Below are 16,723 nucleotides of genomic sequence, written 5' to 3'. Positions count from 1 at the left end.
CACACACATGAACATATTCATATATGGGACAGTCATGAATGCCGAAAACACTATGCTAACAGATGCAAACACTGGTTAATATCCTATAGGGCAAGACAACGTAGCATTCAAGGTTACATTTACTATGCATCGGAAAGCAACTGCCTATTGCCAAAATGCAATTGTGCCTATGGAAAGAGCCATTTGCACTATTATGGGCATCCATTTATGGGCTACAATGTTGTACATCTGAAACTGAGATAATATTGCATATTGACTATATTTCAATTTTTTTAAGTATTAACTGGAGTGATAAAAGAAAGTTGCAAAAGGATTCTCAAATTGGGATACCATTTACATGAACTTATAGACACAGAAAATACTACAATTTTTTAAAACATTCATATATAGTAAAATTACAAAAGTATTCATGGAAAGGCAACACTTCCATGTCAAGTCCATTGTTATTTCTCAAGAAGGAAGAAAGAGAATGAATTAGAGGGAGCTTTAGTCATATTGAAAACATTTTATTCTTTAAAAAATATTTCTGGAGCCAATGTGGCAAAATGATAATGTACATTAAATCTGGGAGTAGATGTCTGTTAGATCTTTTTCTTTACTTTCCTGAGTATTTGAAATATAAGTTGAAGGTTTGGTTTTTTTTTTTGAGATGATGTTTTAAAAGAATTCGCTATTGACCACAGGCTTAGCACTGGGCTGGGAGCCGTGTGGTCCCCAAATTAAATATCCTGTAGAGTCACTCAAGAAGTTTAGTGCCTGCTGGAAAAATAGAATTCAAGCCACAGAAATAATAATTGGCAGACAGTTGGATTCTCATCGACACAACAGGGGCCGCATTTGAAATACAAGTTTGGAAAAAACAGCATCATAAGCTGCCTGAGTAGCTGGGGGAGATTTCCCGAGTCAGAGGCTGGGATTGTGCTGGGTTTGAGGATGCGTTGGATTTGGGGATGAAGAGCATGGGAGGAAGGGTGGGTTTCTAAAACACACCTGAGCACAGGTGTGGGCAGGAAAGGGGACAAAAAAATGGTGGTACTTCATCTTTCTGTTTCCGCAGGTCCCAGCACAGTTGCCTTTATTTCATACTCTTCTCTTGGCAACATCATAAATGCAACTTTTTTTGAAGAGATGAATGAGAAAGACAGAGTTTACCTGGTCTCCCAGGTAGTGAGCGCTGCCCTTGGACCCAAAAGGAACACATCTCCATCCAACCCTGTGACTCTGTGTTTTCAGCATGTGAAGGTGGGTCATGGCTGCAATTTGAACTTGCTTTAGTTTCATGGAGGTAGATCGAACAATCCACATTCCCTCCCCAACCTGTGGTTCTTGACCGGGGTTAACCAGTACAGTTGGAAGGAGCCACTTGTAGCTATTGGAAATGTGGTGAGTCTGAACTGAAATTTTTGAAGTCAGTATTTTTAGATGTAGATGTAGTATTTTCAGACTTCAAAGACTAAGAAAAAAAGCATGTAAAATATCTCACTAATAATTTTATATTGATTACATATGTTGATTTATATTGAATATTAAATGGTACATTTTGAATATAGTGGGTTAGAGTAAATATGCTATTAAAGGTAATCTGACCTGTTTACGTTTTTTAATGTAGCTAGTAGAAACTTTCAATTCTGTAAGTGGTCCACATGATATTTTTCTTGGGTGACATTATTCTGGTGCATGGCATTATTGTAGCTGCACATACCTCCTACATCTGTGAGACATAATATTCATTCCTGCACAAAAGCCTGGTATTAATTATTTAGACCACAGAACTGTATCAGAAAAAATACTTTTCTTTAATCTATTGCCTTTTGCCTTTTCCTATTCTCTGCCCAAACTCTTAAAGGCAAGAGGGTCAGTAGCCATACATAGATCTAATAAAACTCATTTGCTCCCATCCCTTTCAGCTCTGTTAAGAAAATAGGAATTGAATGAAATCATGCCATTGGCCACAACATGGACAGACCTAGACGGTATTACACTAAGTGAAAGAAGTCAGACAGAGAAAGACAAGTACTGTATGATCTCACTTATATATGGAATCTAAAACCCATGCAAAAAAACAAAAAAAAACAAACTCATACATACAGAGAACAGATTGGTGACTGCCAGGGACATGAGATAGGAGAAATAGGTGAAGGTGGTCAAAGGTCAACAAACTTCGACTTATAAGAAGAGTAAGTTCTGGGGATCTAGGGCACAGAATAGTAATTCTAGTTAGAATTCTGTGTTGCGTATTTGAAAGTTGCCAAGAGAGTAGATTTGAAAAGTTTGCACCACAAAATAAAAATCTGGGACCATGCAAGGTAAAGTATGTTAACTAACCTCATTATGGTAACCCCTCTGTAATATGCACACATATAAAACAATTATATTGTAGCTCTTAAACTTATCCAGTGTTATATGTCAATTATATTACCATCAACATATGTCCATTAATTATGTAGACCACACAACTAATAATATTTATTATTATTTAGACCTCAACAATTATGTAGACCACAATAAAACTGGAAAAAAGTACTTTTTTTTTAATTTTTAAAGAAAATAGGAGTTAAGGAGGGGAAGGTGGGGAAATGTAGGTTTTCTCTATGTGATACATAAAACCTAGGTATGGAATTTGGGGTGCATGGCATGGGGCATCGAGAATGAAGCACAGAATCTTGGGGTGGGCCAGTGGATTATGAAAGGAGATACAGCCCCTAACAGGCTCATCTCCTTGGCCCCAGGAAGTGATGCTCTGGAACTCTTGAGACAAAGAGAAGAAGTCAATGGCTAATTTTAGTCTCTTTCTCTCTCCTGGTGGCATTTCTTTCCTACACTACCTCTCCCGTTACATGAGCAATTATTGCATTGTAAGGGGTTAGGGGCAGAACTGGTGGGAAGGGCCCAAGGAAATTTGGCCTAGAGCATATCTGGGAGAACACTCTGTACGAGCCTTAGACTTTTTTTTTTGTCTGACTCCCATGGTTGGCGGCAACGCCCTGAAACAAACAGCATCTTGTTATACTTCTGGCTCCCAGAGAGCCTTGACCTCATTTTACGTTATTCAGAATCCCAATAGATTCTGAATATGGGAGCCGGTGTCCCAGCGGCCATCCTTTTCCCTCAAAATAGAAAATCGCCTGAGTCGCTCCCAGCCTCTGCGCCTCCTCATTCGCCACCCTGGCGCAGACCGACACTCTGAGGGTTGTCCCTCCCCAGGAAGAACATGATGAGCCCATTCTACTTCCAGATGAAGCCCGGTAGCCAAAAGTCCTTCTGCGTTTACTGGAAAACCACAGAGGAGGGCGGCCACTGGTCCAGGGATGGCTGTTCCCTGATACGCGCAAACAAAAGTCACACCGTATGCAGCTCCACCCACCTGTCCAGTTTCGCTGTCCTCATGGCCTTAACCCTCCAGGTACGACGTAAACATTTAGTTCCTCCAGCTAATCCTGTTTGAGCCCCTACAAGGTGATGATAAAGACTGTGAAGAGAAAAAAAGCAGAATGGCTCACCAGAGCAATTGCAGAAGTCATGCTGCTTTAGATAGAAAAGTCACAGATGGCCCTTATAAGAATTAAACATCTGAGCAGCAATCTGAATAATTAGTCAGTAGTGCTGCAACATGAGTGACCCTTGAAAACACCATGCTGAATGCAAGAAGCCGAACACAGAGGGCCACTGTTGTACAATTCCATTTATAGGAAACGTCCAGAATAGGCAAAACCAAAGAGTCAGAAAGGAGATTGCCGTTTGCCAGGAGCTGGGGGAGGGGGGAAAGAGAGGGTAAGGGCTTAATGGGTGTGGGGTTTATTTTGGGGTGATGGGAATGTTCTGGAACTAGATAGAGCTGGTGATTAGGCAACACTGTGAATGTGCTAAATGCCAATGGATTGCATACTTTTAAATGGTTAATTTTATATTAGTTAGAGGTTAACCCAATTTTAAAAGGTCAGCAAGAAAAACATCCCAAGAAGACAGATGTGTACGTGTAAAAACCCTGAAGAGAGAACAAACTTGGTGTTTTCTGGAACCAAGTGTGGCTAGAGCAGAGTGGATGACGGGCAAACAGGAGATGAGGTTGCAGAGATGGCTGCAGGGAAAATGTGTCAGACCTGGAATGCCAGGCTCAGGCCTTTAGATTTCATCTGAATTGCAATGGGAAGATATTTGCATCAGGGATGCTGCATAATTATGTCATTTGAAGATCCCTCTGGCTCCTGGGTCAAGAATGGATAGTGACGAAGTAAGAATGGGCTAGATGATGGTAGCTGAGGTGAGGTGGCAGCCATAGAGGTGGGAGAGAACATCAGACTGGACAGATCCTAGAGGTGGGGTCAGAGGACGCACTGATGACATAGGCTGGGCACAACACACAGGAAGTCCTGCATCCCACCCCTTCTCTCAAGGATGGAGGTGGTACCCACAGAAAAACGTTTGGTGGAAATCTCTGACCTCTCCAATTACACGGTTTATGAAAATTCATCTATGCATGGGACATAGCTTTAGTTCATTTGTTTTCATTGTCATATAATATTCCCTGGCATGAATGTACTTCAGTTTGTCCATTCTGCAGTTAATGGGTATCTAGGTTGTTTCCTGATAGCTATTAAAAGCAGTGCTACTTTACTGGGATGAAACTTAGAAGATCCCATGTGGGATCTTCCAGGGCAACATGCTCCAGGTGCTCAGCCACAAGACGGTGAAGCCTCTGTTATTATGGGTTTCTGAGTGACACTGTGGAGCAAAGTATTATCCTGGCTATATAAAGTTTAAAAATAGACACAACTAGGCTATATTCTCAGGGGTTGCACACACAGGTGGTCAAACTATAAAAAAAAAGCAGGAATGGGGAGGATGGGTGGGAAGGGAGGGATAAGGAGGAAAAAGGGGCATTACGATTAGCACACATAATGTAACCGGGGTGGGGGGGACACAGGAAAGGCAGTATATACAGAGAAGACAAGTAACGAATTTACAGCATCTTACTACGCTGATGGACAGTGACTATAGTGGGGTATGTGGGGGGGAATTGATAATAGGGGGAGTCTAGTAACCATAATGTTGTTCAAGTAATTGTACATTAATTATATTAAATGAATGAATGAGTGAATGAATGAGTGAGTGAATGATGAATGAATGCGTGGATGAGTGAATGGATAAATGAATGAGGGAATGACTGAATGAATGAGTAATGAATGAGAGAATGAATGAAGAAATGAGTGAATGAGGGATGAATGAATGAAGGAAGGAAGGAAGGAAGGAATGAAGGAATGAGTAAATGGATGGATGGATGAATGAATGAGGGAATGAGTGGATGAATGAATGAGGGAATGAGTGAATGAATGAATGAATGAATGAATTTAACAAATAAATAGCTAGCAGGAATTGTTTATCATAAAAGAACCATGGTTACCTCTGGGGGAGATGGTGGTTTGCAATTGGGAAGAGCTTCTGGGATGAAGTCCATAGACCAGTTCTTGATATTGCTAATCATTTAGTAATTATCAATCAAATAATACATTTATGTGTATGCCCTTTTCTGTATGTGCGTTATATTTCAGTATGTTTTAAGGTTAAAAAAGCAAAGGATTGAAAAGTTCTCTGAAGTGACGTTGAAATAAGTGAACATCTGTCATTTCCCCTTAGTGAGTCTTTCTAAGTCTGCATGGCTCCCCAAATCAATGGCCCCTATCTTTCATGAGAAGAGTCCCTGAGACGTGAATTAGACAGAGTGTCTTAGTTTGGGACCCCCTGCAAGCAGATCCTGAGACAAGGATTGAGGGCAGACAGTAGTTCCCCAGGGAGGTGACCCCAGAACATGTCAATAGGGCAGCAGGGAAGTGAGACAGAGGAGGCAGCCAGGAAAGGATGCATTAAAGAGAAAGTTATCCCTGTGGAGAGCTGGGACTCAATCCCATTGGGTATTTCTGGGAGATATCATAGGACGTACACCTCAGAGCCATCACACACAAGGGTGAGGGAGCTTGGGTATTGATGTACCAATTCCCCAGTGTGCTTATTTGAGGGCAGCTTGCAGGGGCCATAATGTCCTGGCACTTGTGACTGTCTGACATGTGGCAGGAGAAATGCCTCTAGGCAGGATCACTGGAGTTCACAGAAAGCAGCCAAAGGACAGGCACAGGAGAGTGTGAGGAGGTTAATAGCCTCTGCTACACAGGGCTTCCTACATCTCTTTGGGTGTAAGACTTAGCCTGGCATGTCCACTCATTTCAGCTCGAATCTGCTATACAACGTAGAGCCTATCTTAAATAATAAGGTGTTGAGCACTTAAATACTTGTTAAGAGGGTAGATCTCACATTGTGTTCTCACCACAAAAAGAAAAGGCAAGGGGACCCAAGAAATCTTCAGGAGGTGATGGACATGTTTGCTCCCTTGGTTGCAGTGATGACATCATGGACATAGGCCTATGTTCAGACTCATGAAAATTACACATTCAGTGTATGCAACGTTTTGTATATATACCTAATATACAAAATTGTGTATTAGTATACCTCAATAAAGCTGAAAAAAAATGCTTAGTTTAACACAGACTTCTCATACTCTATCATCTGGCATTGTGCCTGTGTTTGGAGTACCCCATTCCATGGGGGAAATACACAGTTCCAGAGCGGGAAAGTGCCACTGTGATGTCCTCTTCGCTGGGTCGCAGGAGGAGGATCCCGTGCTCACTGTGATCACCTATGCGGGGCTGAGCCTGTCTCTGCTGTGCCTCTTCCTGGCGGCCCTCACCTTCCTGCTGTGCAAAGCCATCCAGAACACCAGCACCTCCCTGCACCTGCATCTCTCCCTCTGCCTCTTCCTGGCCCACCTGCTCTTCCTCACGGCCATTGACCGAACCAAGCCTGTGGTACTGATGCTTTGCCGAAGGGCCCCTTGCCCTGCCCAAGGGCCCCTTGCCCTGCCCCACGGAGTGCTGAGTAATGGGGCCACGTTGCATTGATGCCTTAATAAAATGTCCTTGGATCCCAGGGGAGGTTTGGGGAGAGGTGCCAAGGTGGGTGGTGCTATTGATTATCAACCACTTTTACTTTTGATGACCTTGATCCAGCATCAGGTGCTCTGAATTCAATGCCAATGTAAAGTAGAGGTCCTCAGGCCATGCCTCACCCTGCCAGTTCCTCCTGGTGAGCCCTTACTCCTCCCCAAGGTGCTGTGCTCCATCATCGCGGGGGCCTTACACTATCTCTACCTGGCCTCCTTCACCTGGATGCTGCTGGAGGGTCTGCACCTCTTCCTCACGGCACGCAACCTGACGGTGGTCAACTACTCGAGCAGCTTCACGAAGTGGCTTGTGTTCCCTGTGGGCTATGGGGTCCCGGCTGTGATCGTGGCCATTTCTGCAGCGTCCAGGCCACACCTTTATGGAACACCTGAGCGGTGAGCTTGACTCTCGTGCTGTGCCATGGATGGTTTTGAGGGCAGTGTTAACAGTGATGATTAGGATACTCACCTCAAATGAACTCTACCTTCCCCATGAGTGTCACAGCTCTAACTTATTTGCCAGAGAAGCATGGGAAGATGACAGTAAGAGTGTGGAAGGTTATGGAAGGAGGGCGCTTTGAAATTAAGCCACAGTTTTATCCATCCCATGATTTTGGACCTCCAGTCCTCAAGTTTCAGTCCTCTTATTAGTGAAATAGGGATAATGGTCTTCCCAGGGGCCCCCTTGCAAAGCAGGTGTGAAAATTCAGAAAGACTCTGCTTATAAAATGTTTAATGTAGCATTTATACAGGAGGTAATGAGCAAAGCCTTCACTGTCATCCACTGACATTCTCAGGAGATACCGGGAAAGTTCTGTCAGGAAAAGGTGTGATTTCAGGGTTTTTCTTGGGCGTTCTCTGATCTCGCGTTGTGTCCCTTTTCCCGTTGTTCCCAGCTGCTGGCTCAACCTGGACCAGGGGTTCATCTGGGGTTTTCTCGGCCCTGTCTGTGCCATTATCTCTGTGAGTATGTGACTCCAAGGTTCCTGGGGGAAGAAGAGGCACCAGATATTCTGGGGGTGAGACTGTGCAGTGGGCATGCATTTTTTTCAGTTGTACAGCTTGATTTTTTCACCTGATACCAATTCAGTCCCATGTGCAGGAACCAGAAGTTGGGTGCAATTGACAGTGGACATTATTTTAACTTGCATTCTGCATGGTCTGTGTCATTCCTGCAGGTGAATTTAGTATTCTTTCTCTTGGTCCTTTGGATTTTGAAAAAGAAACTTTCCTCCCTCAACACTGAAGTGTCAACCATCCAGAATATAAGGTAAGATGGGGAAAATGGCATTTGCCAACCCCTTTTTGTTCTACTCACCTCCTACTGGTCCCTCTTACACAACCACATGCATATGCACCACATAACGAGACCCCAGGGACCATCAAGGCCACTGTCATCTCCCACTGTCCCAATTAATGAGAAACTGTATTAGCTAGAGCAAGCTAAGCTGCTGTGACAAAAATAACACCCTCTCAAAAAACAGTGAAATAGAAGTTTATTTCATCTTCTTGTTATAGTCCAAAGATGAGCAGTCCGGGGCTGGTGGGGAAGTTCTGCTCCACAGAATGATCCAAGAACTCAGATTCTTTCTATTTTGTTGCTCCATCATTCACTAAGATGTTCTTGTCAATATCACATCCATGGGAAGGAGTTGACATAGAAATTGCACATTCCACATTTGCTCATATCCCATTGACTAGACCTTGGTCACATGGTAACATCTAGCTGCAAGGGAGGCTGGGAAATATAGTCTCCAACTGGGTAGCCATGTGTCCTTGACAAAACTCAGAAAGGGAAGAGATCTAACACTAAAAGGAAAAAAAGGAGAATGGAAAAAAGCCAGCAGTTTCTGCCACATGACACAAGATACAAGATAAATTGGGAAGGATTTAGATTAAAATACATTTTGTATATTATTATTTCCAAACATTTTGGGCTATGAGTGCTTTTTATTTTGCTGCATGCATTTTAATTTAAACATGTAATTTTTTTCATTTTTCATTATAAAAATAACATGTTTGTCAACATTTTTTATAAAGTCTTCGAGATATACAAAGCAAAAAGTGAAAATAGCTAACTCCCACCTTTCCCAGTACTTCCACTTCCTGGGAAAGCCAGAGATACCAGACTGTATGACATGCATGATATGGTATGTATGGTGTTTTCTCCAGACCTTTTTCTGTGCATTTCCTATAGAACAGACAGGCACACACACAAAAACATCGCACTACACAAATTGTTTCTATCTTTTCTAATTTATGTAATTTTATATTTTAAAATTAGATACAAAGATTCCACAGCTAAGATGGCCTTACATCTCCATTTGTCTAGGACACTCCCAGTTTATGCTTGTTTACCCATTGTAATTATTAACTGGCACCACTTTTTATCTCAGAAGCCTACCTGTTTGAATAACAAATTATATGATACCCCTTTTTCATAAATTATGTAGATAGCTAGATAGTGACAGGTTTTAGAATGCTTTATGTACATATGGCACTAATTTTGTCCTATATACTGTTCTAAATATTTTATATATGTTAAAGTCTCAATCTTGGCAGCAACCTTATGAAATGGTGCTGTTATGAAGATGAGCAAACTGAGTTACAGAAAGGGAAAGTAACTACCCCAAGGTCACACAGTTAGTTGCTGCTGCCTGGGACTTAAACCTAGGCAGCCTAGCTTCAGAGTCCTCACCATTAACAACCACACTATAGAGGTGTCCATGTCCATTATTAGCTTGTTTACGTCATTGTGTCTTACTCCCATCAGGATGCTGACACTCAAAGCAACAGCTCAGCTCTTCATCCTGGGTTGCACATGGTGTCTGGGCATCCTGCAAGTGGGCTCAGGTGCCCAGGTCATGGCCTACCTCTTCACCATCATCAATAGCCTTCAAGGCTTCTTCATTTTCCTGGTCTACTGTCTCCTCAGCCAGCAGGTAAACACTGATCTCTTTCTTTATTGTTGTAAAGTCAAGAAAAACTTGGAGGTATGTAGTTTAACAAACATTTAAATCCATACTCTCTAAAGTTTCATCTGAGATTGTGAGCAATGTGTAAGTACTACCTGAATTTTCACTACTTGAAGATGCTGTTAATTGTAAGGTACATCAATTTATTAATGACTTTCTGAAAGTAAATCATTGCTACATCAAGGAAATGTGTTTTTCTTCAGGTTTCTTATTTGTAATAGTCAGCTATTGGTGTGTAACAATCAACCTCAAAAACTCAATAGCTTAAATTATCAGGGAAATACAAATTAAAACCACAATGAGATATCGCCTCATACCAGTTAGGATGGCCAACATCCAAAAGACAAGAAACAACAAATGCTGGTGAGGATACAGAGAAAGGGGAACCCTCCTACACTATTGGTGGGAATGTAAATTACTTTAACCATTGTGGAAAACAATATGGAGGCTCCTCAAAAAACTAAAAATAGAAATACCATTTGACCCAGGAATTCCACTCCTAGGAATTTATCCAAAGAAAACAAGATCCCAGATTCAAAAGACATATGCACCCATATATCACAGCACTATTTACAATAGCCAAGATATGGAAGCAACCTAAGTGTCCATCAGTAGATGAACGGATAAAGAAGATGTGGTACATATACACAATGTAATAGTATTCAGCTATAAAAAGAAGACAAATCCTACCATTTCCAACAACATAGATGGAGCTAGAAGGCATTATGCTCAGTGAAATAAGCCAGGTGGAAAAAGACAAGTAACAAGTGATTTCACTCATTTGTGGTGTATAACAACAAAGCAAAACTGAAGGAAAAAAATAGCAGCAGACTCACAGACTCCAAGAAGGGACTAGTGGTTACCAAAGGGAATGAGTTGAGGAAGGTGGGCGGGGAGGGAGGTGAGAAGGGGATTAAGGGGCATTATAATTAGCACTCACAATATAGGTAGGTCACGGGGAAGGCAGTACAGCACAGAGAAGACAAGTAATGACTCTATAGCATCTTACTCTGCTGATAAACAGTGATTGCAATGGGTGGGGGGGGAACTTGATAATATAGGTGAATGTTGAAACCACAGTGTTGCTCATGTGAAACCTTCATGAGATTGTATATCAGTGATACCTTAATTTTTAAAAAACCCAGTAACTTAAACACAAATATTTACTTTTCTCATTCTCAAGTTTGCAGGTAGATTGGGGTTTGGCTGATCTTTTTCTGGGCTCAGTTTGGCTTGGCTCCAGAATGTAGATCATGCTCAGGTCTGGTCTTCATGAGTCATCCTGAGGCTTGGCAGAACTGGAAAGTAGCTCTCAGCATAAGTTCTTATCATGTCAATGGCAAAATCACAAGAAGGCAAGCCCTAGGGGACAAAGCCATTTCAGGCCTCATGATTCTGCTTGGTCACCTCCACTAACATCCCACTGGCCAAAGAAAGACACGTGTCCAAGCCCAAAACCAGTGGGAGAGCACTCCACTCACCATGGCTAAGACACACCTATGACAAAGGAATGAATAATTAAGATCAACAATGCAATCTACCACACCACTTAGTGTGAATTTGTAAACACATCCCCAAGTGATGTTCTGTCTCCATACTCATATGTTTTAATAACTTTTATGATGAAATTACATAATAAGTTCATTTTTCCAACATTTTATTAGGAACACTTTTCAACTTACAAAAACATTGAAAGAATCATACAGTGAACACACATATACCAATCACCTATATATATACACACCAATCTATAGTTAACATTGTGCTGTATTCACCTTATTACATTTCTATCCATATATATATATCTTTTTATCCGTCCATCCATTCATCTCATTATAAGCAGGTGTAGCTTACATGCATAGCCAAAGAAAGCTGAAGGCAACTCTTTTCAGTGAATATACACCCCTGAGTAGTCATAATGCAACACACGTGTATGTACTCTCCATGCAGTTCATCTTAGTTCCAGAGGCATCTCACAGTGTGAGCTTCCAGTTTTTCAAAATTTTTGTATTCAATATGGCTACTAAATACAAACCAATTCATGTGTCTATAACTGAACAAAGGAAACAGTGGTGTATATCCAGCACTTTGGAAACACTGACTCCTTCAGGATTGTTGAGCTACCTCTAAAATGGTGCTTTGCAGAGGGAATGGTGCTCAAAGGAAATCTGTACTGCATGCTGGCTCTAGAATTGAGCCCCTAGGCAAGATACTGTAGACTACCGAATTATGTTGACATACTTCTGCCTAGGTTTAGCTCAATTACACTATGCAGCCATTACATATAATGTTGTAAAAGCCTGAAACCCCAATGAAGCTGGACCCCACATAGCCCAGGGTCAAGGGATGCAGTGGCCAAATAAATAAAGTCCAGCAAACAGCAGAAATACAAAGTCACTCAAGTTCGTTACTTGTATTTCTCAAATACCATAAAGAGGTCACATAGTCCAGGTTTCCTTTTGTTGAGATACACTGCTGAGAGTTTGAGATGGCTGTTACTGCAGCAAAACAAGTCCTAACAGATACACTTTCTTTCCTGGTACTCTTTCTCCTCTTCCTCCACCTCCTTCTTCTTCTCTCCTCCTTTCCCTCCCTCTTTTCCTCACTCCATATCCAGGCATCCAAAGAACCAAACTAGGAAAGGAAGTACAGTTCCTCAGAAGGCAAGGGATAGGAAGACCCTGACCTGACAGAACAGACACTTCCTAGAGAGCAAAGGATGAGCATAGGTTTGAAACATCCAAATGCTCTATTTTGAAGTATGGTGTATATTTTGGATTAAATGTAAATTTTAGATTAAGGCTCAAGAATAGTTTATGACTGGAAGGATATTAAAAAGAGTGAAAAAGCAAGTTTCAAAACATTACTCTAAAAAGGTTCCATTTTGTTGCATAATGTATATAAACATGTATGGTTTATGTTATAATGTTGTGTATGTATTGGTGTGCAGGTGTGAGTGCCATGGCAAAGCACGGTGGTTCTCAGGCAATTTCGGCCCCCACTCCAGGGGATAGATTTAGCAATGTCTGGGTACATTTTTAATTGTCACAACTGGGATAATGTGTGCTGCTAGAGCTGGTGGGGAGAGGCCAGGGGTGCTGCTGAAGATCTTACCGTGGGGCTCTCTTGTCCCCTCCTGGCCTGAGCCAGGAACTCTGTCCTCTCGCTTTCTCTCTAAAGTAAAGCCTCTCCCTGGCTCTCCTACCTTGGGTGTTTGCTAAGTTCATTCTTCAACTCCTCAAACAAGAACGCCAGCATCATTTGTGGGGGCTTGTCCGGGATAACTTCAGAGGATCTCCGAAGGCAAATCCAAGCTGTGTCAGGCCCAGAAGTCCCACGGACAATATGGAACTGGTCTTCTAAATCCTTTTGAAGTCATGAAACTGAAAATGGTGATGGAAATGGAACCCCGATATTAGTGGCCATCTTCTGAGGCCCTCTCGACTGACCAGTGATGGAGACCTAGCTGCACCCTTTACTGCACTCCTCTCAGCATGAAGCAGCCAGAGTGGTCGTCACCCCCTTTCCCTAGCAGCAGGGAAATGAGACAGGGTCCATGGGCTTAGACAGAATAGGGTGAGGGCCTCCGGAAAAAATAAAGCAAGATTATCAATCCATTGTGAGATTTGCTTTGGCCTGCTGGGGGGCCCAGCTTATTTTTTCTGACTTTACCCAGGGGGTGCTTTTCTTCCCCCAGCCCTAAAAAAATGATTTACAACTTGGGCAATGAAGCAAGAAAGCCCAAAACAACATAATAAAAACAGGAAGGATCCCATCTTGAAAATAAGATTGCACATTAATAGCCAATTAATTAAAAAGTAAGTTTCTTAACAAACACAATAACAGCCCACCTTGGGAGCAAAGCAGGCAGTCTTGAGTGATATGTTCCCAGACCAGGAAGCTGCTATCCTGGGAGGGAATCAGAGCAATAAAATTCTTTGTAAATAACCAGGAAGACTAATAAGAAACTTAATGTCCCCTCAAAGATAAACATTTTGGGACCACTTAGCAGGTGTACATCCCTAGCCCTTTGTCTCTCAACTGCCTACAAAACCCCTAGACAATGCACCACCCCAGGGCTCTCTTGTCCCCTCCTGGCCTGAGCCGGGAGCTCTGTCCTCTCACTTTCTCTCTAAATAAAAGACTCTGCCTTGCTCTCCAAAAAAAAAAAAGATCCTACTGTGCACAGGATGACTCACCACAAGGCATGTTCAACCCAAGAGGTCAATACTGCCAAGGCTGGGAAGTCTTGGTATAGATGCTATTGATGGCCTTCTCAAATCCCTTTGGCATCATCTCTACATGCCTAGGGTTACTTACTGCAAACACCTGTGATTCTGTGCCTGTGGGCTTCTTACTGCCCACAGGACACGTCTAGCCCATGCATGCGGCAAGCTGGTGGTTCCAGAGAGTAATGGCCTGTGAGAACAGCCATCAACCAATGATTGAATGGAAGCTGGTGGGTAAATGTCCCAGTAATGCCCCTGAGGAGGGATGACTCAGAGGTGTGTCCTATGCTGTATCCCAGAGCTCCCCAATGGGACTGAGCCCACAGTGAAGAGACAGCAGAGAGGATTGTGCACTCTTTACTGGCTGCCTTCCCTGTCTCACTTCCCACTGACCCACCAGTGTTTCCCAGGACCACCTCTCAAATAAACTTCTTACACTTGAACCCTTGTCTCAGCATCTGCTTCTGGGGGAACGCCAAACCAAAACACATGGAAAGATACACCAAAACAGCACCAGTGACTTCTCGCTAGATGGAGAACTATGTGTGACTTCTATTTTTGTCCTTTGCAGAGGCTTATTTTGTAAATTTTCTACAACAAAGGTGTATTCTGTAATATGAAAACAATTATTGTGGTAAAATATATATAACATAAAACTTACCATTTTAAAAAACTGAAGGAACAAAACAGCAGCAGAATCACAGAACCCAAGAATGGACTAACAGTTACCAAAGGGAAAGGGACTGGGGAGGATGGGTGGGAAGGGAGGGGGAAGGGGAATAAGGGGCATTGTGATTAGCACACGTAATGTGGGGGGGCACAGGGAAGGCAGTATAGCACAGAGAAGCCAAGTAGTGACTCTACAGCATCTTACTATGCTGATGGACAGTGACTGTAATGGGGTTTGTGGGGGGGACTTGGTGAAGGGGGGAGCCTAGTAAACATAATGTTCCTCATGTAATTGTAGTCATGTAATTGTAGATCAGTGATACAAAAAAAAAAGTTACCATTTTTAAGTGTACCATTCAGTGACATTAAATACGTTCATATTGTTGGGCAGCCACCCCCACCATTCATCTCTAGAATGTTTTCACCTTCCCAAACTGACACACTTTGCACCAATTAAATAATAATTCCTATTGTCCCCTTGCCAAGACCCCGGTAACTTCTCCTCTCCTCTCTGTCTCAGTTGATTTGACTATTACAGGGCTCTCACATACTACAATATCTGTCTTTTTGTGTCTGCTGCGTCCACTTAGCATTAAGTCCTCAAGGTTCATCCATGTTGTAGCAGATGCCAGAATTTCCTTCCTATTTAAGGCTAAATGATAGTCCATTGCACATATATACCACATGTTGTAGAAGTTTTTTCATAACATCTCTATCTTCTCCGTGACTCACCGGGTTTTCTCTTTGCCAGTGCAAACAAAAACCAGCCTGGTATTCCCTTTGATGTTTCAGGTCCGGAAGTGGTTTGGAGAGATCATGAAATCTAAATCTGAGCCAGAGACTCACACACTTTCCAGCAGGCTTGGCCCTGACTCAAAACCCAGTGAGGTAAGAAGACTTATGACTTATTCTACTGTTTTACCCCGTGACACCCCAAACTTCCTCTGTTTGTTTTACTCTAAGTCCCTTTTCGTGGAGGGTATAGGGAAGAGTCCTTTTCCTGATGGCCTGGCTTGCATTCTTCATTCTTACTATATTATTCCTCAGTGGCGCTTCCCTGCTCACTAGCAGTTCTTAAAGCCAACTGTACATATTCTTGCCATGCAAAGACGTATGGGTAACACATGCTGCACGTCACACAGCACCACTGCCATTTAAAAGTCTTTTTAATATGGGTGAATGTTGCAACTACAGTGTTGCTCATGTGAAACCTTCATAAGATTGTGTATCAGTGATACCTTAATTTAAAAAATAAAATAAAATAGGATCGTTTTGGAGGAGGCTTATGATCTTAGACACAGCTCCCAATGTCCTACCATCCCATAGAGAGGTGGACACGAGTCCAGCGGAGTTCGAGGACACCACAAAAGGGGCTCCAGGAAAGGGACCCCTTCACTCAGCTGCTCTGCCTAACTGTGAGGGAGGATTTCCCAGAATAACGAGATGTTTCAGGGAAGCAAATGGTCCTGTTAGAATGAGGACATCTCTGGAATTTGGTTACTGCTATTCATCCGCCTTCCACTGAGCGAACCCAGACTCGGCGCGCCGAGGAATGGGCGTCTAGCCCTACCTGAGACTTGTCTCCGTAGTTGTCCCTTACGTGCCCTTTGTGGAGAAATGAGAGAACATGCTTCTGAGAAGGTATATGGGCTCCAAGGCTCAGAATCCGCAACATCCCTCCCGTCTCATTTGGCCTTTTCCTCCCATGTACATACCCACCACATCCGCTGCCAAAGAACCTTAGAATATATTACTTTTAGACTAAATTGAGAGGTTTCTGATACTCTGTCTTCTCCATTTCTTGAGATAATGTGTGATTTTCTTAGCAGTGGAAATACAGGGTCAGTATAGAAGAAATA

At 42.5% G+C, this 16,723-nt stretch overlaps 1 protein-coding gene across 3 annotated transcripts in view; it reads left to right on the top strand.

The window, feature by feature from the left end:
* ADGRE3 (adhesion G protein-coupled receptor E3) overlaps nt 1-16,723 on the top strand; it is a 38,644-nt gene that overhangs the window by 20,547 nt on the left and 1,374 nt on the right. The window contains exons 7-15 of one of the 3 annotated variants that reach the window (XR_008993110.1): nt 1,058-1,242; nt 3,236-3,403; nt 6,660-6,857; nt 7,158-7,387; nt 7,888-7,954; nt 8,170-8,261; nt 9,765-9,933; nt 12,584-12,990; nt 13,040-14,919. Coding sequence is in view for 2 of the 3 variants with exons in the window: in XM_036880106.2 (XP_036736001.2) it covers nt 1,058-1,242; nt 3,236-3,403; nt 6,660-6,857; nt 7,158-7,387; nt 7,888-7,954; nt 8,170-8,261; nt 9,765-9,933; nt 15,657-15,752 (1,205 nt within the window). In the remaining variant the exon portion in view is untranslated. Of the gene's footprint in view, nt 1-1,057; nt 1,243-3,235; nt 3,404-6,659; nt 6,858-7,157; nt 7,388-7,887; nt 7,955-8,169; nt 8,262-9,764; nt 9,934-12,583; nt 12,991-13,039; nt 14,920-15,656; nt 15,753-16,723 lie in introns of those variants that run through there. The other 2 variants (XM_036880106.2, XM_036880124.2) reach the window with 2 other exon arrangements.

Source organism: Manis pentadactyla, chromosome 12 (assembly GCF_030020395.1).
Source record: "Manis pentadactyla isolate mManPen7 chromosome 12, mManPen7.hap1, whole genome shotgun sequence".
Taxonomy (NCBI): Eukaryota; Metazoa; Chordata; class Mammalia; order Pholidota; family Manidae; genus Manis; species Manis pentadactyla.
Note: the sequence above shows the minus strand (reverse complement) of the source record. Positions and strands in the feature narration are given on the sequence as shown.